General features: G+C 48.1%; 1 protein-coding gene across 1 annotated transcript; it reads left to right on the plus strand.

The window, feature by feature from the left end:
* Positions 1–5,520: 5,520 nt before the first annotated feature.
* LOC134050183 (UAP56-interacting factor-like) lies at positions 5,521–18,183 on the plus strand. Its single transcript, XM_062503086.1, has 9 exons — positions 5,521–5,616; positions 7,895–8,038; positions 12,314–12,456; positions 13,733–13,857; positions 14,678–14,762; positions 15,196–15,239; positions 15,322–15,396; positions 16,103–16,214; positions 16,973–18,183. The coding sequence occupies exons 1-9, from the start codon at positions 5,535–5,537 to the stop codon at positions 17,066–17,068; spliced, it is 906 nt and encodes a 301-aa protein (XP_062359070.1). The 5' UTR covers positions 5,521–5,534; the 3' UTR covers positions 17,069–18,183.
* Positions 18,184–21,220: the final 3,037 nt, after the last annotated feature.

The raw sequence follows: 21,220 nt of genomic DNA on the forward strand, positions 1-21,220 counted from the left end.
GGTATGCAAGATGTGTTTACTCACAACTCTTGCAGTGAGGTAGCCCTTGGCACAGCTGGCCCAAGCCATACTCAGAGCAAGGGAGCGAGATCCGTGTGCCCATCCTGCTGCTCTGCTGGCGCTGCTGCACCTCCTCTCAGCCCTGCTCAGCATCATCACTCACAGAGCCAGAGTTCCCCAGGGCACTCCCTTCTGCAGAGAGCCAGACGGGATTATCTGTAACCTTGGTGTGAAATTAATGATGACAGCAGGGACAGCAAGAGAGGTGTCCTCGGTTACCTGTGTCACTCTGCAGCATGTGCTGCAGGCTGTGTCCCAGGGCAGGCCAGCATCTGTGTAAGGACGTCAAAGCACTGTGACAAAGCTGAGCTGCTGCCCAGTGCATTGTGCAGAGTGTTGCTCCCTTGACACCTCCACAGTGCTGGCAGGCCTCTGCCAGGCCACACGAGCTCTGGGCACCTATGGCCAAGCAACAGGGATTGTCAACAGGAGACCCCTGAAGCTTTCAGTGTTCCTGAGTTAAGTACTTGAGGTGAACACAGAGCAGGGCTTTGTCAGCCTGGTTTGCTATTTGCTTAGAGAAATTAAATCCTCCTGAAATGTCAGCACTGACCTTTTTGGCATCTTTTAGAGACTTCCTTTCGCTTTAAGCAATTAAACAAGAGCTTTCCTACAGTTCTTGTTGTGCTTTGTAAGTGCACTCAGTACTCCTCCATGGGTGAGATACTGAGGTAACACAGTCACCGTTCCTTCAACACTCCCATGATCCTGGTGCCATCTCCGTGATGTCTCTTCAAATCCTTTGTGTTTACTTTGCTTATCAGCACATGCTCCGTGTGTCATGGATATTGCTTTTCTTCTTCGAGACCTGCAGGTGTGCAGTTTCCCACAGGCAGTTAAAATAATCTCCAAATACCTGGATTCAAGATTCATACTAAAGTGGCACCATCTGTCCCATTTTGAAAGTGAAGCAAGCAAATTATACATGTATTCCTTCTTAGATCAAAAGGCAAATGCCACTCTGTATCTGCTAAAGGGCAGTCATTTATCTGAAGCACCATTTTAAAGAGCTAGAAATAGCTCAGAATACTCCAGCATCTGATGCTTGAATAGGAAGGAAGCAAGCAGAATTCTGTCTAGCTGCCTTGGCAAGCAATATCTGTTCTTAATGTTTTTTGTACAGACCACAGTAAAAGAGCAGATCCGTTAATGAGAATATTCCCAATACCTTTCCCCTTGAGAGCATCTGATTCATTGCACAGCTAGCAATGCTTCATTGAGCATGAGGAAACACAGTTCTGAAGGCAGTGAGAGGGAAGCATGTCTCCTTAAAGATGTCATTTCAATCCCCACCTGTTCCAGCTACCTGCACTGGAAATACCTTCTTGTGGTGCTGCAGAGGCCTTCATCCCTTGCTGATCATTTTGGTGTGATTTCAAATAGTATTTTCCCTTTATTCTAATTTTAATAACTTGTTTGTTGTACAGTAGCATGCATGCCTTGCTTGTTTCTTGGAGAGATTAGAAATGTAGCGCTTTCAGTGAAGGTTTACTTTAACACTGAGAGATCCCTAAAAGCAGCATAAAGTGAAACTACTCTTACACAACAACAAGCAGCACAGCCAAGGGTGGTGTACCTGTGGATCTCCATTTACTGGAATGTTGCTTGGCTAGTTGCAGATTGCACTGAAGCTTCCAACTCCCTGTCGTCCTGTACATGTGCTTTTTTATGAGATGACTGTGGGACTCCAGAGGTACAGCTTATGGGTGTTGTAGCAGTGGTTTTGCACGTGCCAGGCTAAGATGACAATTTTAATAAACATGTTAAAGGGAGGAAGGGAGAAAAAGCCAACAACCCCTTCGAAAAAACGCAGTTGTGCTCAATGCAGGCTGCATCTGCTAAATTTGTAAGACACAAAGCAAGGGTTTTGTCATTATCCACAGCTGATCTTGTTTTCCCTGAGCAGAGCTCAGTGATGTGTGTACCTCAGCCACTTAATAGCATACAGTGGCTCAGGAATGCACAGCAACCTTCTGCATAAAAACTGAATTATCATCATCAGTGTAGTTCATTCTGGGAATGTCTAAAATAAATATTGGTGCAACTAGAATTTTCTTCAAAGAGCCCGAAGAAATGTTTTGTTTTCTTCCATCTTAAGATGATTTTCAAGTGGAACATATGGTTGAAAGGCCATATTCAGCATCTAACAATAAAAAATAAGCTTTTTCTAGCAGTAGTTCACCAATTTTGGATAAAGCTATTGTAGCTGTGCTGCCACAAGTGTTCCTTGTGAAGAGCTGAGAATGATGGTCCTGGTGTTCTCATAAATTAAAAGCTTAAAAGCCCAAAAGCTTTTGCTTGTGGGCAAAATACAGTGTCACAAAAGTGATCAGAGTTTTGGCCCGTTGAATTAAGTGGTTGTTTATGATTTGAGTAATTCTGGCAGAGGCTAGAAAGCCTCCATAACCTCAGATAAAAAATGTGTGCATGCAGATTCCAAGCCTTTCCTTGACACGTAGCTACCCAGGCTTAGTTCCCAAGAAAAAGACTAAAACATTTATTAGCAATTGAGTCATGTAGTTTTGGGTCCATTTCACTGAAAGTGAACGGTAATATATTTTGCAATTTTGTATTAAATAGCTGCAATATGAGGTATCCCTGGGAATAAAAGACAAAGTGACCAGTGTTAATTTTGAGATCACGGTGTAAGATTTGTTACAACAATAAATAATGACAGGTAATTTAACATGCAGAAGACTTACTAAATCTACTTAGAGGCCAAGAAAACATTTCAGATAATGCAAGTGTTTCACTGCTGGCACGTGTTCCTTTCTCCCACTGAGTTTATTTTTGTTTAGTTTTAACTAAAAGCCTTCTAGGGTTCCTTGGGGTTTCATTATAAGACAAGAGCATCTGATAAATTGAAAGGTGCAGTGCCCCAAAGTAACACTTGCTCTTTTGGAAGGAGCTGGTCCAGCCTGTGCCTAACAAGGGGAAGGAATACCTGGTGCCCTTGGCAGAGGTGCCCCAGTGCTCTTCAAGGGCTCAGCTTGGTGGTTTGTTGCCACAGTGAGTCAACATAAAACACTTCTAGAAGACAACATAGCATAAATACTCCCCCCCTCCCCCAGTATCTTTTTTCATTGTTCATTTATTAATCTCACTTTTTAGTTGTGAAAGTCACATTCCTGACATTCCTTTTCTAGGATGCAGGGTCAAGTCTGTCTGCCAGACACCTGCAGTCCTCTCCAGTGCAGGGGGGTTGTGCTGTAGAGGAGGTTCTGGCTCTTCAGGCCTTTTCACCAACTCCAGCATGTGTCACCTACACTGTTGATGTGAGAAATTACTCAGGACTGAGATGATGGCAGTGCTTAGACATACTAAGCAAATGGGACAGTTGCCAAGATGTTAAGAGGTCACAGACTGGCAGTTGAGAGATAAGAGCACATATCAGCTCATACTTCCCAGATGAAGAAATACGGCTTGGAAAGGTTTTATCATTCCCTTTAATGCTATGCACTTGAAGGAAAACAGCTAATTAAACCTCTCAGCTGGTGAAGTGGAATTTGCTGCAAAAGCTGTGTTGTAGCTCCATGAAAAAAATGTCCTTTGAATATTTTAGAAGTTGCCATTTCTAAACTCTGCTTTTGTTCTCCTTTGGTCTCAAATGTTTGCTTCAATAAATGTGATCAAATAGAAACACTGCTGGAAATCTCTCAGCTGTTGCTTCCAGAGTTTCTGAAGATACAAGTGTGCAAGATTATACAGAAAGCCAGGAAAGCTTTCATGACACTGACTTCACAGAGTGACCAACTCCAGCTGCTGCCCTGTGTGGAAACCTGGATCATTCAGCTCATGGCTGGCCTTGTACCCAAGGAGACCCCAGACCCTGCTGCAGTCCTTCACCTGTATCTCTGGACAGCTGCTGCTTCGCAGGACAGAGCCCTGCTCCAGCACCCTCCTTAGGTGCTAGAAAATGATACTGCTGTAAACCTTCTCTCCCAGTGTATTACTAAAATCTGGGCTTATATGGATACTTCCAGCCCTTCCTCAGCAGCCACAGCTTCTGTGGATACTCTGGCCAAATTGCTGGGAAATCTCAAGGATTTTCTTTGGAGGAAAGCTCTTGGACTAGGGCAGCGTTAGAGCCAGAGCTCCCCAGAGAACAGCAAAGCCTCCAGCACACCCTGTGTGCCACAGAACATTGCAAACAAGGGATCATGACCCCGGCTCCTCACACCTCACATCAATCTGCTTCCATGGTCATTCTGCAGCATCACTGCAAAATACAGTAAAGGATATTTGTTGCCCCCTCAGAACTGTTCCACGATTTTCTTTCATGAAAGAACGACTCCCTAAACCAACACTTTCAGAAGCACTTGATCTTTCCAAGAGCTGTACACATACCAGAAGACAATTCTTGCCCTGACTGATCAGCATGTAGAAATTTTTCTCACATTTGAAGTACAAGGTGGAAAAAAGAAACTCTCTTGAAAACGCAGAACATGCAGACATTTTTCACTATTTATGTGGCCCCTATTACGTACATGGTGAGAAAGTTCATTTCACAGCATTTATCATATGGAAACTTCAGAGAAAAGCATGATCCTCACTTGATACAGGGCAGCCCTTTGGGAGATGTTGTTTCTCCTATCTGTTTTTTACTTTTTCACCTGTCTTTGAAAGTAGAGGAAGATGGTTTAGCTTGCATTTGTATTCAAACTGTAGGGTAGCTTCGGTGCCATAACCAATGTGTCAGAGACTGAAAGATCCCCTGAAGAATCTGAGTTCTGTGAGTGATCGGGATGCTGCCCCAAGACCAGTCCCAAACGGGTGCTTCCTTCTCCAGGCGTTCATAAATACGAGAACAGACCTCAGGCACGAATACGAGCCACGAGTATCTCTGTTTGTAGAGCTGCCTGTTTTTTTCTGGTCTTCAGAACGAAGCAAAGTCATTCCGTCGTTCGCATGTCTCAGGATTGACTGTTGTTAAGATGCGACTGCTGCAGGCATAAACCCCAGAAGAGGAGGTTTCGGGGGCAGAAGAAAAAGAGTATCAGCCCAGAGGCTGGGGCACGGTGCTTAAGGCAGCGAGAGATAGAGAGGAGGCACTGATGGAGCCAGGGCAGGGCTGAGCGCAGGAGGGGGAGCGGCGTTGGCTGCAGGCGGCGCAGGGGCCGCTCAGTGCGGGGACACGAGAGCCGGGCAGGGGGGGCCAGGACAGCCGGGGCGGTTGGGGGCAGCCGGGGCGGTGACCGGGACAGCCGGGGCGGTTGGGGGCAGCCGGGACAGCCGGGAGAGCCGGGACAGCCGGAACGGTGACCGGGACAGCCGGAACGGTGACCGGGACAGCCGGGACAGCCGGGAGAGCCGGGAGAGCCGGGGCGGGCCGGAACGGTGACCGGGACAGCCGGGACAGCCGGGAGAGCCGGGGCGGGCCGGAACGGTGACCGGGACAGCCGGGACAGCCGGGAGAGCCGGGGCGGGCCGGCACATTCCGGGCAGGCGCAGTGAGCGCACAGCGCACCGGGCCCATGGCGGCGGCGGGGCCGCAGCCCGCGCCGGACCCCGCGCCGGGGCCGCAGCCGGGGGCCGAGGAGATCGACATGTCCCTGGGTAGGTGCGGGGCGCTGCCGGGCGGCGGGGCCGGGCCGGGCCGGGCCCCCCGGGGGCTCCGCGCGGGCGGGGCAGCCGGGGTGGCTGTGTGCGGGATGGGTCGGGCCGGGCCCGGCCCGGCCCGGGCCGTGCGGGTGCCCCGTCCGGGCGGCTGGAGGCGTGTGCGGGGCCCGGCCCCGGCGCTGGGTTGGCAGCGGCACGGAGCTCAGGGGAGAGCGGCCCGGGGGGCTCGGGCAGAGCGGCCGCTGTGACATGGGAAGGGGAGCCATGGCCTCGCCGTGCTGCTATTTATAGCAGCTTGCTGCGATGCTCGCCATTCCTTTGGCACGGGGAACGCGGACTGTGCATAAACAACCGACAACCGCCCTGTCATGAACTCCCCAGGCTGGATTCTGACGCATGGACAAAACATCTTGGTGGATTATCGTGCTGGCCTCTCTACTGTGAAAGAAAAGTCCACCAGCACCTTTTATTGCTGGTCAGCTTCCTAACTGAAACCTTGCGCCGTTTCCTCCCAGCAGAGCCATTTGTCAGGAACGGCAAACATTTTCCGCTGCAAACTCAAACTGATCCCTCAGTTTATGCACCCTTGTTTTAATGTGTCTGTGAGGAGCTGTAACAACAGCGGATCACTCATTTTTGATTTATTTTTCCTCCCGTAGGGTTGTACACCCTTTTTCTCTTAGCTGATGGGTGATGCTCCCTTTGCTTTTGCTCTTCCTTAGTGCTGCTGTCAGATCACCTGGGGTCCATCTCCATATTCCATCCAGAATACACCTTACTCAGGGTAGAAGAGGCAATTGGAAAACAAGAGGCCCCTGGTGAATAACTTCTGCCATCATGTGGTTTTTCTGTGCTTTCAGATACATTTGTGCCTTACATGAGTTAGCAGTCACAAAAAAACTGCAGGAGTTGCCTTAAAGCTGCCCTGATAGATCTAATTCTGCCTCGAGGGCATACATGTGCCATAAATAATCTCTCAGGATCCCCTTGCAGCCTTGTGTAGTAGTCCATTACATCGCTCTGTTAATCCCATCATGTTTATGGGCACAAAAGGCAGGGCAACAACTCATACCCAAACAAAAAAGACACTGAAAGGTGACAAATCAGGCACCTGAGCATTCAGCCCCTCTCGTTTCCTCATGCTGTGGACAACCCACCCTTGGATGAGTGTGGTCACCTCCCTGAAGAGCATACAAAGACGCTTTCAAAATGCTTCAAAGCTTCTTGTGCTCCAAATCACACATGTCCCAAAGGCACATTTAGCTGAGACTATTAGCAAATTCATCCCAAGTACGTGGTCCAGCATCTCCCAGCCTATTATTTCCTGGCAGACTTGAAAGAGAAATCACAAAAGCAGCCTATTCTTACATCTGCACTCATTTATTTTCCTTGGGCTTTATATTCATTTGTACACAGGAGTTTCTTGATAGGAAATGACAAGGAACCAGTGCTGGATGTATAAATGAGAAGCACCCCCTGAAAGCTGATGGTACTTTTGTCCTTTGGCTCCAGTGATACATTAAGCAGCTGGACTAGCCACTGCTTTGGAGAGGGCCTGTTCTGAACACTTCATTTCCTGCTAATTTGTTCAAGTTAAAACATTCTGCCTGCAACTTCACAGATGTGCCTTTATTATTTGCAAGGTATTTTCTGGAAGATTTGAGGTCAAAAGAAGTAAAGGTTGGAAAATATGAATTAATGAAGAGACGTCCCTTTGCCTTTGCCATTCCTCTTCATCAGAACATCTGAAATTAAGAAGATCCCATTGATTGTAGACCAGCAGATTGAGAATGGAAGGGCCTGAACTGTTTCTTGATAGAGCTCTGCACCTGACAGTACTTCATCCAAGTAGCTCAACAGCTGTTATATCCTTCCCCCTTGGGCCATCTTTCCTATGACCACTCAAGTGAGACCTTCTCAAAAAGAGTTCTCTGCCAGCACTGACTCCTGGTGCTCCTGCAAAAACATCTTCCCTTGGGCTTGGGGGAAGATCCCTCAGTGGATGGGGTCTGAAATCTCTGTCCTGCCCGTGGTGGGGACGTGCTGGGTGGTGGCACATTTGTAAATCATTGCTGCATTCTAATCTCCAGGCTGTGGGAGCCCAGTAAATTGATCCTATACTTTCTAAGCTAAGCTTAATCTTCCATTGTTTGTCCAGCGTAGCTCACAGAACAGCAAGCTCCGGGTTTACCGCGGACAGTTCCAAGCACCCAAAGAGGGAATCGCTGTTGGTGGAAAGTGCAGTTTCTGTGGATTTCTCCTCATTTTGTTCTAGATGACATAATAAAGCGCCACAGGAAAGAGCAGACAGATGCCAGCACCGCGGGCGACAGCAGAAGGCAGCAGGTCAAGAACAGGAGTTCAGCCTCCGGCTATGGGCGGCCCCGATACGGCACCTGGAAGCAGAGGAATTTGCAAGGTAGATGGGCACTTGAGACAGCAGAGGCTGGCCAGGCTGGGAAATGCATTTTTAGCAAAATCCAGATCTTAAATCCTTTTCCCATCCAATTTTGTGTGTGTATAAGATGCACTCAGACTCTGATTAGCTTTTCTCCCCGTAACAATTGAATATCAGGGCCCTTTCAGAGAGTAATTCTCCATTTCTCTCCCTTCCACTCTCCCATGAATTACTAATTTAAAGTGACTTAATATCTGTTCTCTATTCCCCTTGGCTTTGCATATTTTAATTATACCTCTTCCTAATCCTCATTTTCCCAGAGCAGACTTAAATTATCCAAATTACCCCCTCAGTTAATGTATTTGATAGCTCAGTTATTGAAGCTGAATTGTTACTTTTGCCAAGAATGCTATTTTTATGGTGAGGCTTTTTTTATAATACTGAGTGATCACACCTTTGTTTTGTTCCACTGGCTTTTACCTACAAACCAAAGTTATCTGCTGAATGAAATGCCATCTCTGTGAACTTTTATTTTTTTTTAAATTACTACTAAGTCACTCCCTGAAGATTTTACTGATATTTTGCAGAAGTATCTTTGCAGTCTTACATTGGAGTGCCAGTCACACATCAGGGCTGGGAGCAATCCTGCTTGTCTCTGCTCTGCCTCCCACCTTTGTGTTGTTGGTGTCCACCACACAGAGCCTTACCGAGGATTGTTCCAGTTCAAAACATAATGATGATAAATGCCCTTAGCAAATTGATTTTCCTGTCAAAACCCACAGGCTTTGATATTCTCGAGCAATTACTGCATCCAGAGGCAAATCCAATAAAATATCTTTCCCTATTCCTTAGATGGGAGAACTTTTCTGTTAATTTATAGAATTATTTCTGCTAGTTTTAGTATTTCATAGGTTTTCAGTGAGCCCAAATTTAGCCCTGCCAAGTGCAGAGACCTGCCATGCTGTGTAGTGATTTTCTGTAGCAATTTGGGGAAGCTCAGCATGACTGGGAATTTAGCCCATAGTTCATCAGGGGCTCAGTTCACTTTGGTCCCTGCTGAAATGCAGTCCCTTCTGGGCTGAGATGTGATAACTATTATCAAAATGATCTGAGGAGCCCAGCACTGTAATGACAGAGGAGGGGGAAGGGTATTATGCTGATTAAACCAGCAAGCAAAGTGCTGTTAATCCCTCTTGGAATATGGCTTAAACCTTCTCCCTAGTGGGGAAAAGATGATTTTTAATGACAAGAAATTTGAATTTCAAATCTCCTTGAAAAAAAGAGTCTGTCAGACATGGGAGCTTGTGCCCAGACTGGACTGGCTGAGCAGAGATGCCTTTTGGGCATGCCAGGTATGCTCAGAACCAGGCTCTCATCACACACCCAACATGGGATGTGTGTGTGTTGGGGGGGGTTCTTCCCCAGCTCCTGACACTGTGGGGTTTTATTGAAATGTTCTTACATTATTAAATATCTGCCAGACCTTCTGCAGACATGAAGCCTTCCATGTGTCACTCTTCAGGACACAGATGACAGAGCTTGGTCCCCAGCTGGGGTGATGGGGTGCCCCTTGGAGGCTGATGGCTCTGTCATGTGTTATTTGTGTTGGGTGAGCTGTGCCTGAGTGCACTGCTGAGCACAGGCTCTCTAATAGGAACAGACTGACGGGCACAATTTTCTAGTCAGGGATGCCTTCTGCAGCAGTCCCTCCCACTGCCCTGATGGAGTATCCAGGAAAGGCAGCTGAGCTCAGTCTCTTGTCCTCTGCAGGGTGTAGGAGAGCTGTGCAGCAAGGCTTGGTGGCCAGCAGGAGAGCAGCCCAGCAAACAGGCAAGAGATAGGGACAGGCCCAGGATGGGGGTTGAAGAGAAACAAGACAGGGCGAAAACAGACTGGGGGAATACAGCAAGTCCACATTTGGTCAAAAAGAAACAGTTTGCCAAAATTGAATGTTTGTCACGAGAGGAGCATTTATCCACTTGCACTTCTGCAATGAGAAGGTATTGTCTGCAAAGGAAATAACAACTGGCCCCAAAGCTTGTGAAGTGTGATATGTTTTTGTGCATGTTCCCAAGCAGCACCTCTGGCCACGGGGCACCAAGCACACCAACGTGGTGTTCGGGATCTGCTTCCCAAGGGCCTGTCCTGGCGCCCTTTTGTTTTAGAGCCAGAGCAGCTCAAATCCAGGTGTCTTCCAGTGTAAGCAGCTCAGGCTGGTGCTGGCTGGCGTTGTCACCATCTGCTAATACAGGCAGGGTTGTGATGGTTCCTTTGACCTCAGAGTGCAAAAGATACACAGCAGGAGACTTCAGTTTACTCACAGCAGTGCACTTTTATTTTGTGCTAACAATACAGTTATGGCCTAGAGAGGAGAGATAAAGGAAACAAAGTAAAGAGAGTGAGAAAGAGGGGGTGGGGAATAGCTATCAACAGATGGGATGAAGTCCTCGTGGTCTTCTGCCAATAGACATGTCTTCCTTCCGTGGGGAGATCTCAAAAGTTTCTCCAGAAAGTCACCTTTTATAGTCTTTTCCCAAAGCGAGTGGTATCTGGCCAAGAGGTGGGAGATTGATGGACTGTTGTGTGCTCAGAGAAGCAGGTGCAAACATCCCAGCTCGTGCCTGCTGGAGAGCAGTGTACCGTGATGGCACAGCACGGCACAGACAGCACACCTGCAAACAGTTCCTTGGCAGGCATCCACCTCAGCCAGGCCAGAACTCCTTTCTGAAACCACTGGGGTCCTTGGGCTTTCAGTCTCTGTTCTTGTGACGGTGGTGAGGCAAATGAGGGAAACTTCAGACTGTCTCTTAGAGGCATTACACCCTGAGGCTGGAGCTTTCATTCACTGTGGCAGTGGCAGCCCCTCACAGCAATTGCACTGCTGCCTCAGAATACTTCATTTCTAGTTGCTCCAAGTCAGTATAAATTTCTGTCACGTAGCAGTCGATGATGTAAGATCAATATATGCACCTCACTGCTCCGTGGTTTGTGTCAATGAGGTTCTGCTGTGAGATCCAGGGTTTGAGTGTACTCTCACTGTCCTCTGCCATGCACAGCTTTGTGCCTGATTTCTACACCCCCAAGGTGTGGGCACATCTCACTGCTATAGCAGCTGTTTTGGGGGGGAATGCCCTCAAAACAGAGGGGCTGTGTGCTTAAGTGACCTTGCAGCTGTGGATGGCAGAGTCTGAAATAGCAGGGAAGGAAAACACGCATCTACTGCTGTTTACCCTCTGTGTGCATTGAGAAGTAGAACATCTGGTTATAGATCATGGAGGGTTTGGTAGACTTGGGGACACCCTTCTGGACGTGCTTGAGCTCCCTGCCTTAGTACAGAGATCAGAACACAGCATGGTAGTGACTCTGTAGGAAAACCCTTGATAAACTGGTGAAGGGCAGTCTGGTGGTTCTCCAGCACTGGGCCAAGTTTAATGGTGCTGGTGACTGTGCCCAAGTGGTTCTGCTTAGGTGTTGCTTCTGGGGTTTGTAGTTTGTGAGGTAACAGAAATAAATTCCCTCTTGGCATTCCAGCTGTGAGTTTGTGCTTGTTGTTGTTGTGCCTGTGTCAGCTCACACAGTGACTCAGAAACTTGCTGTCTCATTGTTACAGAATTTTATTATGTGGAGTAATTAGTTTTGGAAGTACTGTGCCTCAGTCTGACAGGGCTTTCCTTGCTCAGCACTTGAGCAGTCTTCAAAATCATCAGCAGACTTAGGGGAGAAGGTTAAATGCAAGATGGACAGTGGTTGTGTGTATCATAGAGATACACACAGAGCAGCAGGAAGTGTCCTCTTCAATATGAGAAATAATGGTGTGTTAAGCTAAAAGAAAATAAAAGTGTATATATATGAATAAGAATTATACTATAATGTGGGCCCTCAGGCTATTTCAGGCTGCTGCGGGGTTGGCTTTGGGGTGCTTAAGTCGTGTATATTTGTATCTAAAGGCTTTTTTTTGTTTCATAGTTAATTCATAGCAGTGTGAGCTCTGACAACAGATTGATAGGTCTCTTGATGTGCATGTTCCTGCCTTTATGAGGAATCAGAATTGTGAAAGGCTTTTATCTTCTGTATTCTTTCAAATGTGTATTGCAATATACATATAAGTATATACAATAAGAATACTAGAGAGACATTGGAAAAATTAATTATTTAATATGAATGAGTGTGACTTTTGCACCACTATTTGTGTAGATACTCCTGTTTCACATTAAGTTAACCTTGTGATCTATTTACAAAACTGTAATCATAAATCGAATTTTGAAGCATGCTAAAGTAGTAGGGCTTTGTTTTTAGGACCTAACCGTTTCAGAAGAGGGTTTGGACAGCAGCAGTTCAGTCGGAGACAGCTCAGGAGCACTTTGCCTGGTCGCAAGAGAAGAGCAGCTGCTACATTTGGTGGAGTGAGCCCTTTAAACCGCCCAGTGTTGGCTCAGGAGGTAGGGGAATAAGGAAAGGCATGGCTTTTCCCAAATGTCATGTAGAAATTTGCTTGATTTTATGATCCTGGATCAACCCAAAGAACAATCTACACAAAAAACACCATCTTTTAATGCCTGTGCACAGCATTTGTATGCATAGGTGAGTACAGACATACATGCATATGGAATAGCAATTTCCCAGTTGGTTTTGTAAAGCTTCTGACTTTGCATAATTTTACTGATCCATGGGTTTTGCAACAAAAAGATTTTTTAAAAATTGGTCTTAAAAGGTTTAAAAATATTTCCATAAAAATTAATTCCATGGCATCTCATCTTACTATTATCATTTAGAGGATATGTGTTAAGAGTCTTTGTTATTTGTTCTCTACCCAGAGCATTTTTCAAGTTCCTGTGAAGTCAAAGGATGGACTTGGTAACTTGTTAGGTGACTCTGGTTCAGAGACATACTTTCCACCAGAGACACTGATTCCCAGTACTGTGACAGATAATGTGAGAGGTTTTTCCTGCACTGATGAAAATCTGCTCAGTTAGGAGGTCATAGATGTTCAGTAAGCTTTTTAAAAAAACACAAGTGCTGAACAGGATAGCACATTTAGTGAATGTGTTGTAGGGGTATAAATAAGAAAGCCCTAAACTGAGCATGCATGTGCAAGGAGTGAGGTTATTCCTGAAAAGAAACACACTCAGATACCGAGTGTGGCTGGTATTTACAGAACATAATAAGCAGTTGCTAGGAGGCAGAATTCTACAGTAGCTTCCACTTTGCAGGAATAAACCAAGGGGGAACAATATGGAAATACAAGTCAGTTAATGGGTACTAACAGTGATGGTAGTTGTCCCACAGAAAAAAAGAGGCTGGAGCCTGGGGCTGTTTGTGTTGAAACTGCAGGACAGACACTGCTGAGGGATCTTCTGGTGTGTTTCATGCATCAGGGTGTGATCTAGGCAGTGTTGGTGTGCAGACAAGAAAGAGCTGATGACCAAAAGGAAACCTGAGCAGGGCTATACTGCACGGCTTCTATGAGTTCTGCTCTGCATGGACTGTTTTGTTTTTCTTCTTTGATTTCTGCAGCATTAGAACGAACGTTCTCCCTGGCACTTGTAGTTCCATGTCCAGGAAGTGGTGCACACCCCCTGACTGATGGTTGACAGCAGTGTCAGCAGCAGTCAGGGGAGAGCAGGACCTTGTGTGCTGTCCCTTGCCCTCACCCCCTGTTCTTGTACCAGGTTTGTGCTGTGGGTCACAGCTGCTGAGGTCTCACTGCTCTTTCAGGGCAACAAGAAAAGCAATGCTTTTGCCAAAAGCAACAGTGGGCAGCAGGAGGAGCAGCCACAGCCATCTCCAGGCCCCAAGAGATTCCGAGCAGATGCTGCCAGCATCCACGCCCCAGGGAGAAGGTAAAATCTCTGGTAACTCTGGGTTATTTTGGTTTTCAGTGGTTTTTACCTGTGCAACTCATGGGATTCTTCTCTCTGCATGTGCCACTGGTTGTGGCTACAGCCATGTGCTTGTGCAGCACCAGGAAAATACCCTGGGTATGTTTGGAAGGCACCTGGAAAGCAAACAGCCTCGTGCTCATAACTAATAATGCTGATAGTAATCTGTCATTTTATTTCAGGGAGCAGAGAAAATATAACCTTTGTGTTTTTATTAAACTTTGTCGCTTTGGGAAACACTTTTGAAGGGTGAAATAGCATTTATTCTCATACAGGCAGGAAATAGAGATTCCAGCCATAAGGGATGGGCAGAGACAGGGAGTCTGTCCCAGTGAGGGGCTGCAGGAGCAGACTGTGCCCCAGGAGCTGGGAGGAAGGCAGTGTGCCAGGTGCTGGGCACTGTCTCGGTGCCTGTCTCATCGAGATCATTATGTTCTCTGAGCCCAAAAGGAAGCTCCTTGCAATCCTTCCTCTGCTCTGAGCAGAACAGGGACTGAATAACATCGAGAGGTCCTTTCTGACCTGATTTTTTTCCTCCCATGTTCTTTGCTTTTAATGAGCAAAGCTCAGAACACACAAATGGTTACCTCGTTTGAGCAGAAAATCAAGTTCCTCTGAAATCCTTTGCTGGCAGAAAAACCTGTTGGGCTGAACTCGGTAACACACAGCTTCATTTGTTTCTTATGTTGCTTTTTAAGACCAGCTTGGGTTAGGTGTTTTGGCATTAAACATTAGAGAGACCTGGTATCATCCTTACCTCTTCCTCTCTCTCCTTTACCAGCAGGCCTTTCCTGCTGAACAGGGGACCAGCATTCCAGCAGAAGCGGGTGCAGCAGTGGTTCTCCAAAGCCCGCTTCCAGAGAGGGGTCAGTATTTGAGACATTTCCTCTGCACTCTGCTGGTAGTGACAAACCTTCACGTTTTACCAGCCTTTGCCCAGTTGTAGCTTTGCTTCCAAAAGTAACTGGGGGAGAGAGGTGGATGACCTGAACGCTGCGTGTATTGGTAGGAGACCATTGGCAGGCAATTTTTAACGCAGCTTGGGATTCTGGCAGCTGGGAAGTAAATCCTGGGAGGGTGATAAAAATAAACCTTGCAGTTTAGAGAGTAGCACAAGCAGGACAAGGTAAAACCACCCCATACACATCACTATGCCAGTGGGAAGTCCCAGATTAGCACATTTCTTGACAACTCACAAGGAGGGAGCTCTTCAGATACACCAAACAAAATCCTGGAAAAAGAATCACTGTTTCTGAGAGATAATTCTTGGAAGTAATTGTTTTTAAATATATTTTACAGCAGATGGATTCTCAAGGAGAAGGGAAGCCGCCAAGGATGAGAAGGTAATTGGTGAACAAAGGCACAATGCAAATACGACCTTGCTGTTTCAGGACTGAGGCTGGATAAATCTCCCTGTCTCGGTAGGTGGCAAGTGAAACCCAGCCCGGGAGCAATTCTGACGGTTTCTGTGGTTAATCCCCAGGCGGGCCAGACCAGTGGGTAAGTAAATGAGGTGATTTGTTAGGGGGGGAGCCCTACACAAGCCATTGCAAATCCCTTTAGCATTATTGCAGCTTCCATTCTATAATGAGCGTGCACTGAATGGTTCAGACCCAAAATGGTTAGCAAATGATGTCTGGTTCCTTTCCCAGCATATCAGAAGGAGATAAAAATCTTCTGTATTTACCTGTAATTACATGGTAATCTGTAATTTTGCCCTCATAAATTTGTAAATGCCCTCGTTTGTTATGCAGAGTGAGGAGAAATGGAAGCACCTTTGTGGGAAGAGGTGTCAGTCTGGTTGTGCTGGTTGTGGGGTGTTGGGAGAAACAGTGTGCCCCAAAGGGACACCTCGTGCTTGCTGTCTAAGAGATGCTCAGAGGCTGGAAAGGGGCAGCTGCAGGACCTGGCACCCAGCTGGGGGCAGAGAGAAGGGTGAGTGAGGGCCCTGTGCGTGTTTTGGGTGCAGAGAGCACCCCTCAGTAACCTGGATGGGACAGTCCCTGCTGGAACTCAGCAGGGCTGTTCTCCTGGCTGGCTTTCGCCTCTGCCGAGGGTCAGACGCGCCGTGGGATGGGTGGAGTGCGTGGCTGTGTCCGTGGGATGGGTGGAGTGCGTGGCTGTGTCCTTTAGTCCCTGCGGGTTTGCAGAGGATGGGAAGTGAGCCTTAGCGTGCTGAGTGACTGCAGCTCTGTGCTTTCCCCAGGCCTGGATCCAAGCGCCCATTCCTGCGAAGCCAGAGACCCCCGGCACGGGTGACCAAGCCCCAGCCCAAGGGGGTGCTGCTGAGATTCAACTTCCGTGCCATGGCCAACCAGGTAGAGGATTGTCAACAGGACAGGAGGCACCTGGCTCCCTGCAGCAGCCCTGCCACTGAGTTCTTAACGTCGCACTCAGGTTTCTGGGGCTGCCAGCTGGGTTTATCTGACACAGCCTGTGAGGAAAGTCCCATAGCTGTGTTGGCCAGGTTGCTCACAAAATGGAAGGCACTTGAGAAGACTGTTCAGCAACTACAGACTCAGCCCAGTTTTCCCCACCCTGGTGGCCTGTCTTGGCCTGGCCATGTGCTTGCTTGGAGCAGGGAGGTCCTGCTGATGAGTAGTCCTGGCCTGAGGGGACTGTTTCACTGTCAGTGCTTCCCATTCCTCAGAGACACGTGGCACTTCTGGGCTTTGCTCGCTCTTTGCTTTGGTGCCCTTCTTGGTGTCACATTTTACACTGAAGTATTGTCCAAGAGCCCTGGGGCAGCTGAGAAATCCTGCTCTACCTTCTTCATTGCCGGCGTTTCTTGTCTGGACGGTTTGGTTTTACCTGATGCCTTGTGCTCAAATGCCATCTGCTTGCTCCTGTTCTTGCCGAGGATGCCCTTTGTCTTGGGGCTGGGAGCTGCTTGGAGGTTTTCCAGTCACACACACAGTCTGTCGAGCTCCCTGTCTCTGTGTGCTGAGTGGTTTAATTGACTAACCAGCTGTGAAACACCAGCCTGACTGATGGGCTCTAATCAATACCCCGCTACAAGTTTGGCTGTGCTTTGCCACAAGACAAGGGACTGACTCGCTCTCGCTTTCCCCTGCAGACCAGCCTGACGCTGGATGAGAGGTTCTCTGGTCTGAGGAATAAGAGGCGCTTTACAGCGGCCAGGAGCGCCGGGAGGACGGTCACCATGCCGTAGGACCGCGTGCTCGTCACAGGGACTGCCTGTGACACTCCAGGCTCCATGACAAGGGCTCAATAAAATTTGCTAGATTCCCTTTGAGATAGCTGATTTGGCAATGTGCCGTCTCCTTCCTTACACACAGAGTGAATGAGTGATTGAGGGCAGGGATGAGGCAGGATGAGATTTTGGGCCAGAGCACAGGGCAGGTGGGACACGGGCAGGGTGGTGGAGAGGGATGGGTGGAGATGGATTTGCTGGGAGAGCTCTGCTGGGAAGCTGTAGGGCTGGTACCAGCCCTGTGCCCCTGCAGGGGCACCCTGAGCTGACCAGGGTGATTGCTGATACTGGGAGGGTGTACCATGGAGCCTTCCCTACATTGCCTGGTGGGTGGGACGGGGTTTGAGGATGCTGTGCCTGCCTGCATGGGAGACAGAGAGAACTGGGGATGCTCTAGCTACCCACAATCCCCAGCATCCACCTAATTGCACAGCTTGTGCTTGCAGGCATCCCTGCCCAGAGGTTTGCAGTGTAAGACCCTTCCACTCTGAAAATCTGTTGCTTTGCCCTGACAGTCAGGCCTGGGCACCTTGCATTTCTCTGTGGATTGCTGTGCTATTTTGACTGCTACTGCAGGGATTGGGTGAGATGTGCCATGCCATGCTGCTGGAGTCACTGTCCTCAGCATGGAGCACAGACAGGCTGCCCCAGCCCAGATCACACTTTCCAGTGCTGAGTAGTTCTGCATTAGGGTTTTTGTAGTTGCAGCTCCACCCATGCTCAAAGCAGCAGCATAATCAATTCAGCAGCAGCACTCTTGATAAACATTGGCTGAGATGTTAATGAGCTGGGTTTAGACATTTGTTAATGAAGCCCTACATCAACCCTGAGTAACTGCTCCATTCTCCATCTGCTGGAACCCAGCACTGACCATGCTGGACACAGCCTGTTACTGGGCTCTAAGCTGTACTTATAACAGGAAATATTTGATAGACTGCTTTACATTTTACACTGAGCATCTTTAACAAGAGACTGGACTGGGAATTGGTTTTATAGGAATGTGTGAAATGTTAGTTGACATAGCAGTGATGTATGAGTCCAGAGCACTGAATAAAAAAACTTGTCAAATGTCACCTCTGTTTATTTCCTTTCCTTCAACAGCTCTTTATTGCAAGTTCAGCTTCTCAGTATGACACTGCATGGGCTGATGCTTTGGAGGAAACTGGTCCCCGTTGGTGCCCACCTGCAGGCAGTTTACTGCTTTAAAAGCTGGCTCCAAAGCAGTGTGAGTTTTCAATAGGTATTTTGGACAATCTTTGAAGTGATGTCTTATGCCTTGACTGTTACTGGCAAAATTACCAGAGCAGTCTTGGCTCTGAGTATGTTCAAAATTAAACAAATGGACCCTAATGCCCAGGTTAGTGAACTCTGGAGGACACATCACCCATTCATGCAAATAATCTCTATCTTGGAAGTTGAAAAGTTGAACAAGAAACACCATCACAAATGGCAGCATCCCTGATTTCAGCTGCCTCTTGACTATAAATATGGACAGAAGATGACAGACTCTAGGAAAACCTGAGCACTTCAATCAGGTTGAAAAGGGATGGAGCCATTCAGTCCTGAAAGAACAGCTGAGTGGGAAATGTCCTCTTGCTGTTCAGATTGCACCCTGATTCTATTCTCCAAATAAAAGTTTTTTAGGAATCTGTACCTTATAATCTTTTAAGCACTTCTTAAATTATTACTGAGGGCTTAGGTGATAAAAACTGCTTTTTTTTCCTAGCTTGATTCCCTTGCGGTGATGGGTGACTTTATGTAGCAGGAGATAAAACACTTTGTGCTGAATTCACAAGTAGCCAAAATGCATAACCATCATGCTAAAAACATACTGGGAGAAGGAACAGTATGAGCTCATCCCTACAGGCATAAAATTCCCCTTTCTGTCACTAAACCCACAGAATGATTGTCTCTAACAGAATTATCTCTGCTGTTGTGCACAGGGTGAATTGCTGCATGGGGCTTGCCTGTCCTCTGGGGAGGGTATTTGTGTGACACAGTTCAGCTGCTTCCTGAGCCATTGCCAGGGGCACACGTGGCATGTGCTCATCCAGTGTCTGACAGTTCCTGTGCACTGTCCTGTGCTGGACAGGTGGCCCAGCAGTTTGCCACCTGGGGAGTAGCAGCAGCTGGCTTTGGCCAAGCTCCCAGCTGGGGTGGCTGCACACAAGCTGGGGCCACTGTGAAGGGGCAGCTCTGTGACCCAGAAAACTTCTACTCTGTTTCATGCCAGGCAACACGACCTCCAGAGTAATATTTCCAATGGTTCAGGAAAGTTTAAAACTGTAGAAGCAATTACAGAGGGCTAGAAGAGAGTTACCACAGAGCATTCCAGGGCAGGGGGGACACCAGCATAGGTGTGTGGCCCTGCTGGGTCACTGCACTGAACCCACAGTACCACTAACCTGTGTCTTTAGCCACTTGTATCATTGTTTTCACAGCACTTGGTGGAGGATCCTTCCAGTATTGCATTTGATTGCTATTTATTAGTGATTCCAAAAGGGCCATGCTCTGCTTCACTCTTGCCAGCTGCAGAGCCGCTGTGCCTCCTGCTCAATGTCTGCAGGCAAAATCATCCTACACACTTGGCCCTATACCAGTCTTGAGTTTATTCACCCTCCACCCTCTCTGGCTGGAACCTCAACCAAGGACAGCAGCCAGCAGTGTTTTAGGTTTAAGGTTTGCCTTGTATTTCCTTGTTGCGAATCCAGGGAATGATCGGCTTTTTCAGGGCAGGAGCAGAAGCTCTGGCCCAGCCAGACTGACATAGATATTCATCTGTAAGCTTGAATCCCACAGCCCCCACAGGCAGCCACAGCTAAGGCCAGAGGAAGCAGACAGCCACACTATTTGCAGGTGACAGCGGGACCCCTTCCTCCCCCGCAGCTGCATTTTGCACACAGAGAGAGCTCTTTGCTGGAAGGGCAATCTGTGTGCCAGGACAGGGTGATCCCCAAATCCACACAGCGCTGCACCGCAGGACTGAAGCCGTCACTCTTCAGGACCTGCTCACTGCTCCTGGCTCATTGGTTGCACTGAATCTCACCCAGGCATCACCCACATCATATTTCAGGTCTGGTCCTTTTGTGATCAGTAATGGCTCAGCTGTCTGTCAGTGACTGTGCTGCTGGCTCAAGGCCAGTCTCTTCCATAGCCCTGTAGAAGGACACCGCCCCCGCTCCCGTCTCGGCTGCGGGACCATCCCTGCCGGGATGTCCCCGTTACCGGGAGGATCCCGGAGCCGCTCCCGCTCCGATCCCTCAGCCCCGGCAGCGCCCCCTAGCGGCACACGAGCCCCCTTTGTTAGTCCGTGTGTCCTTTGTTTGTCCGTTTGTCTGTGTCCGTTCATCCGTGTGTCTCTTGTTAGTCAGTGTGTCCGTTCTTAGTCCCTGTGTCCCTTAGTCTGTGTGTCTGTTGTTAGTCCCTGTGTCCATTCCCTCACGTGTCCGTTTTTTGTCTGTGTGTCCATTGTTTGTCCGTGTCTCCATTAGTCCGCGTGTCCGTTCTTAGTCCGTGTGTCCGTTCTTAGTCCGTGTGTCCGTTCTTAGTCCGCGTGTCCGTTCTTAGTCCGCGTGTCCGTTCTTAGTCCGCGTGTCCGTTCTTAGTCCGCGTGTCCGTTCTTAGTCCGCGTGTCCGTTCTTAGTCCGCGTGTCCGTTCTTAGTCCGCGTGTCCGTTCTTAGTCCGCGTGTCCGTTCTTAGTCCGCGTGTCCGTTCTTAGTCCGCGTGTCCGTTCTTAGTCCGCGTGTCCGTTCCCACCGGCCGAGCCCGGCGGGCAGTGCTGGCCATGCTGAGTTGGGGGGACCCACCAGGCTCATCCGTGTATAATTTATGCATCATTTGAGCCTAATTAAGGATGCCGTGATTAATAAACACGGTAAATGGATATCTGCTCCCCCTTAGGTTTTTAGCTGTTTAATGAGAGGCTAGGCTAGATGCCTTTATGAGGGCCTACACATGCTTGATCTACGTTTTCTTGGGTGTAAAAATCCTTAAATGATTGGAAGAATTTCAACCCTGGTAATGCACAAACAAGCCACGAGATGGCAAGTTATGACTGTGTTAGGCACCTCATACTCACAACTCCAGTGAGGCAGTCACCAGCAAAAACC

Source organism: Cinclus cinclus, chromosome 15 (assembly GCF_963662255.1).
Source record: "Cinclus cinclus chromosome 15, bCinCin1.1, whole genome shotgun sequence".
Lineage (NCBI taxonomy): Eukaryota > Metazoa > Chordata > Aves > Passeriformes > Cinclidae > Cinclus > Cinclus cinclus.

Bases quoted from the DNA above. Each gene is read 5' to 3' on its own strand.
- LOC134050183 (XM_062503086.1), top strand. From the start codon at position 5,535: ATGGCGGCGGCGGGGCCGCAGCCCGCGCCGGACCCCGCGCCGGGGCCG. The intron at 13,858-14,677 runs GTAAAATCTCTG...CTCCTTTACCAG, and splicing joins ATCCACGCCCCAGGGAGAAG to CAGGCCTTTCCTGCTGAACA. The intron at 16,215-16,972 runs GTAGAGGATTGT...TTTCCCCTGCAG, and splicing joins TCCGTGCCATGGCCAACCAG to ACCAGCCTGACGCTGGATGA.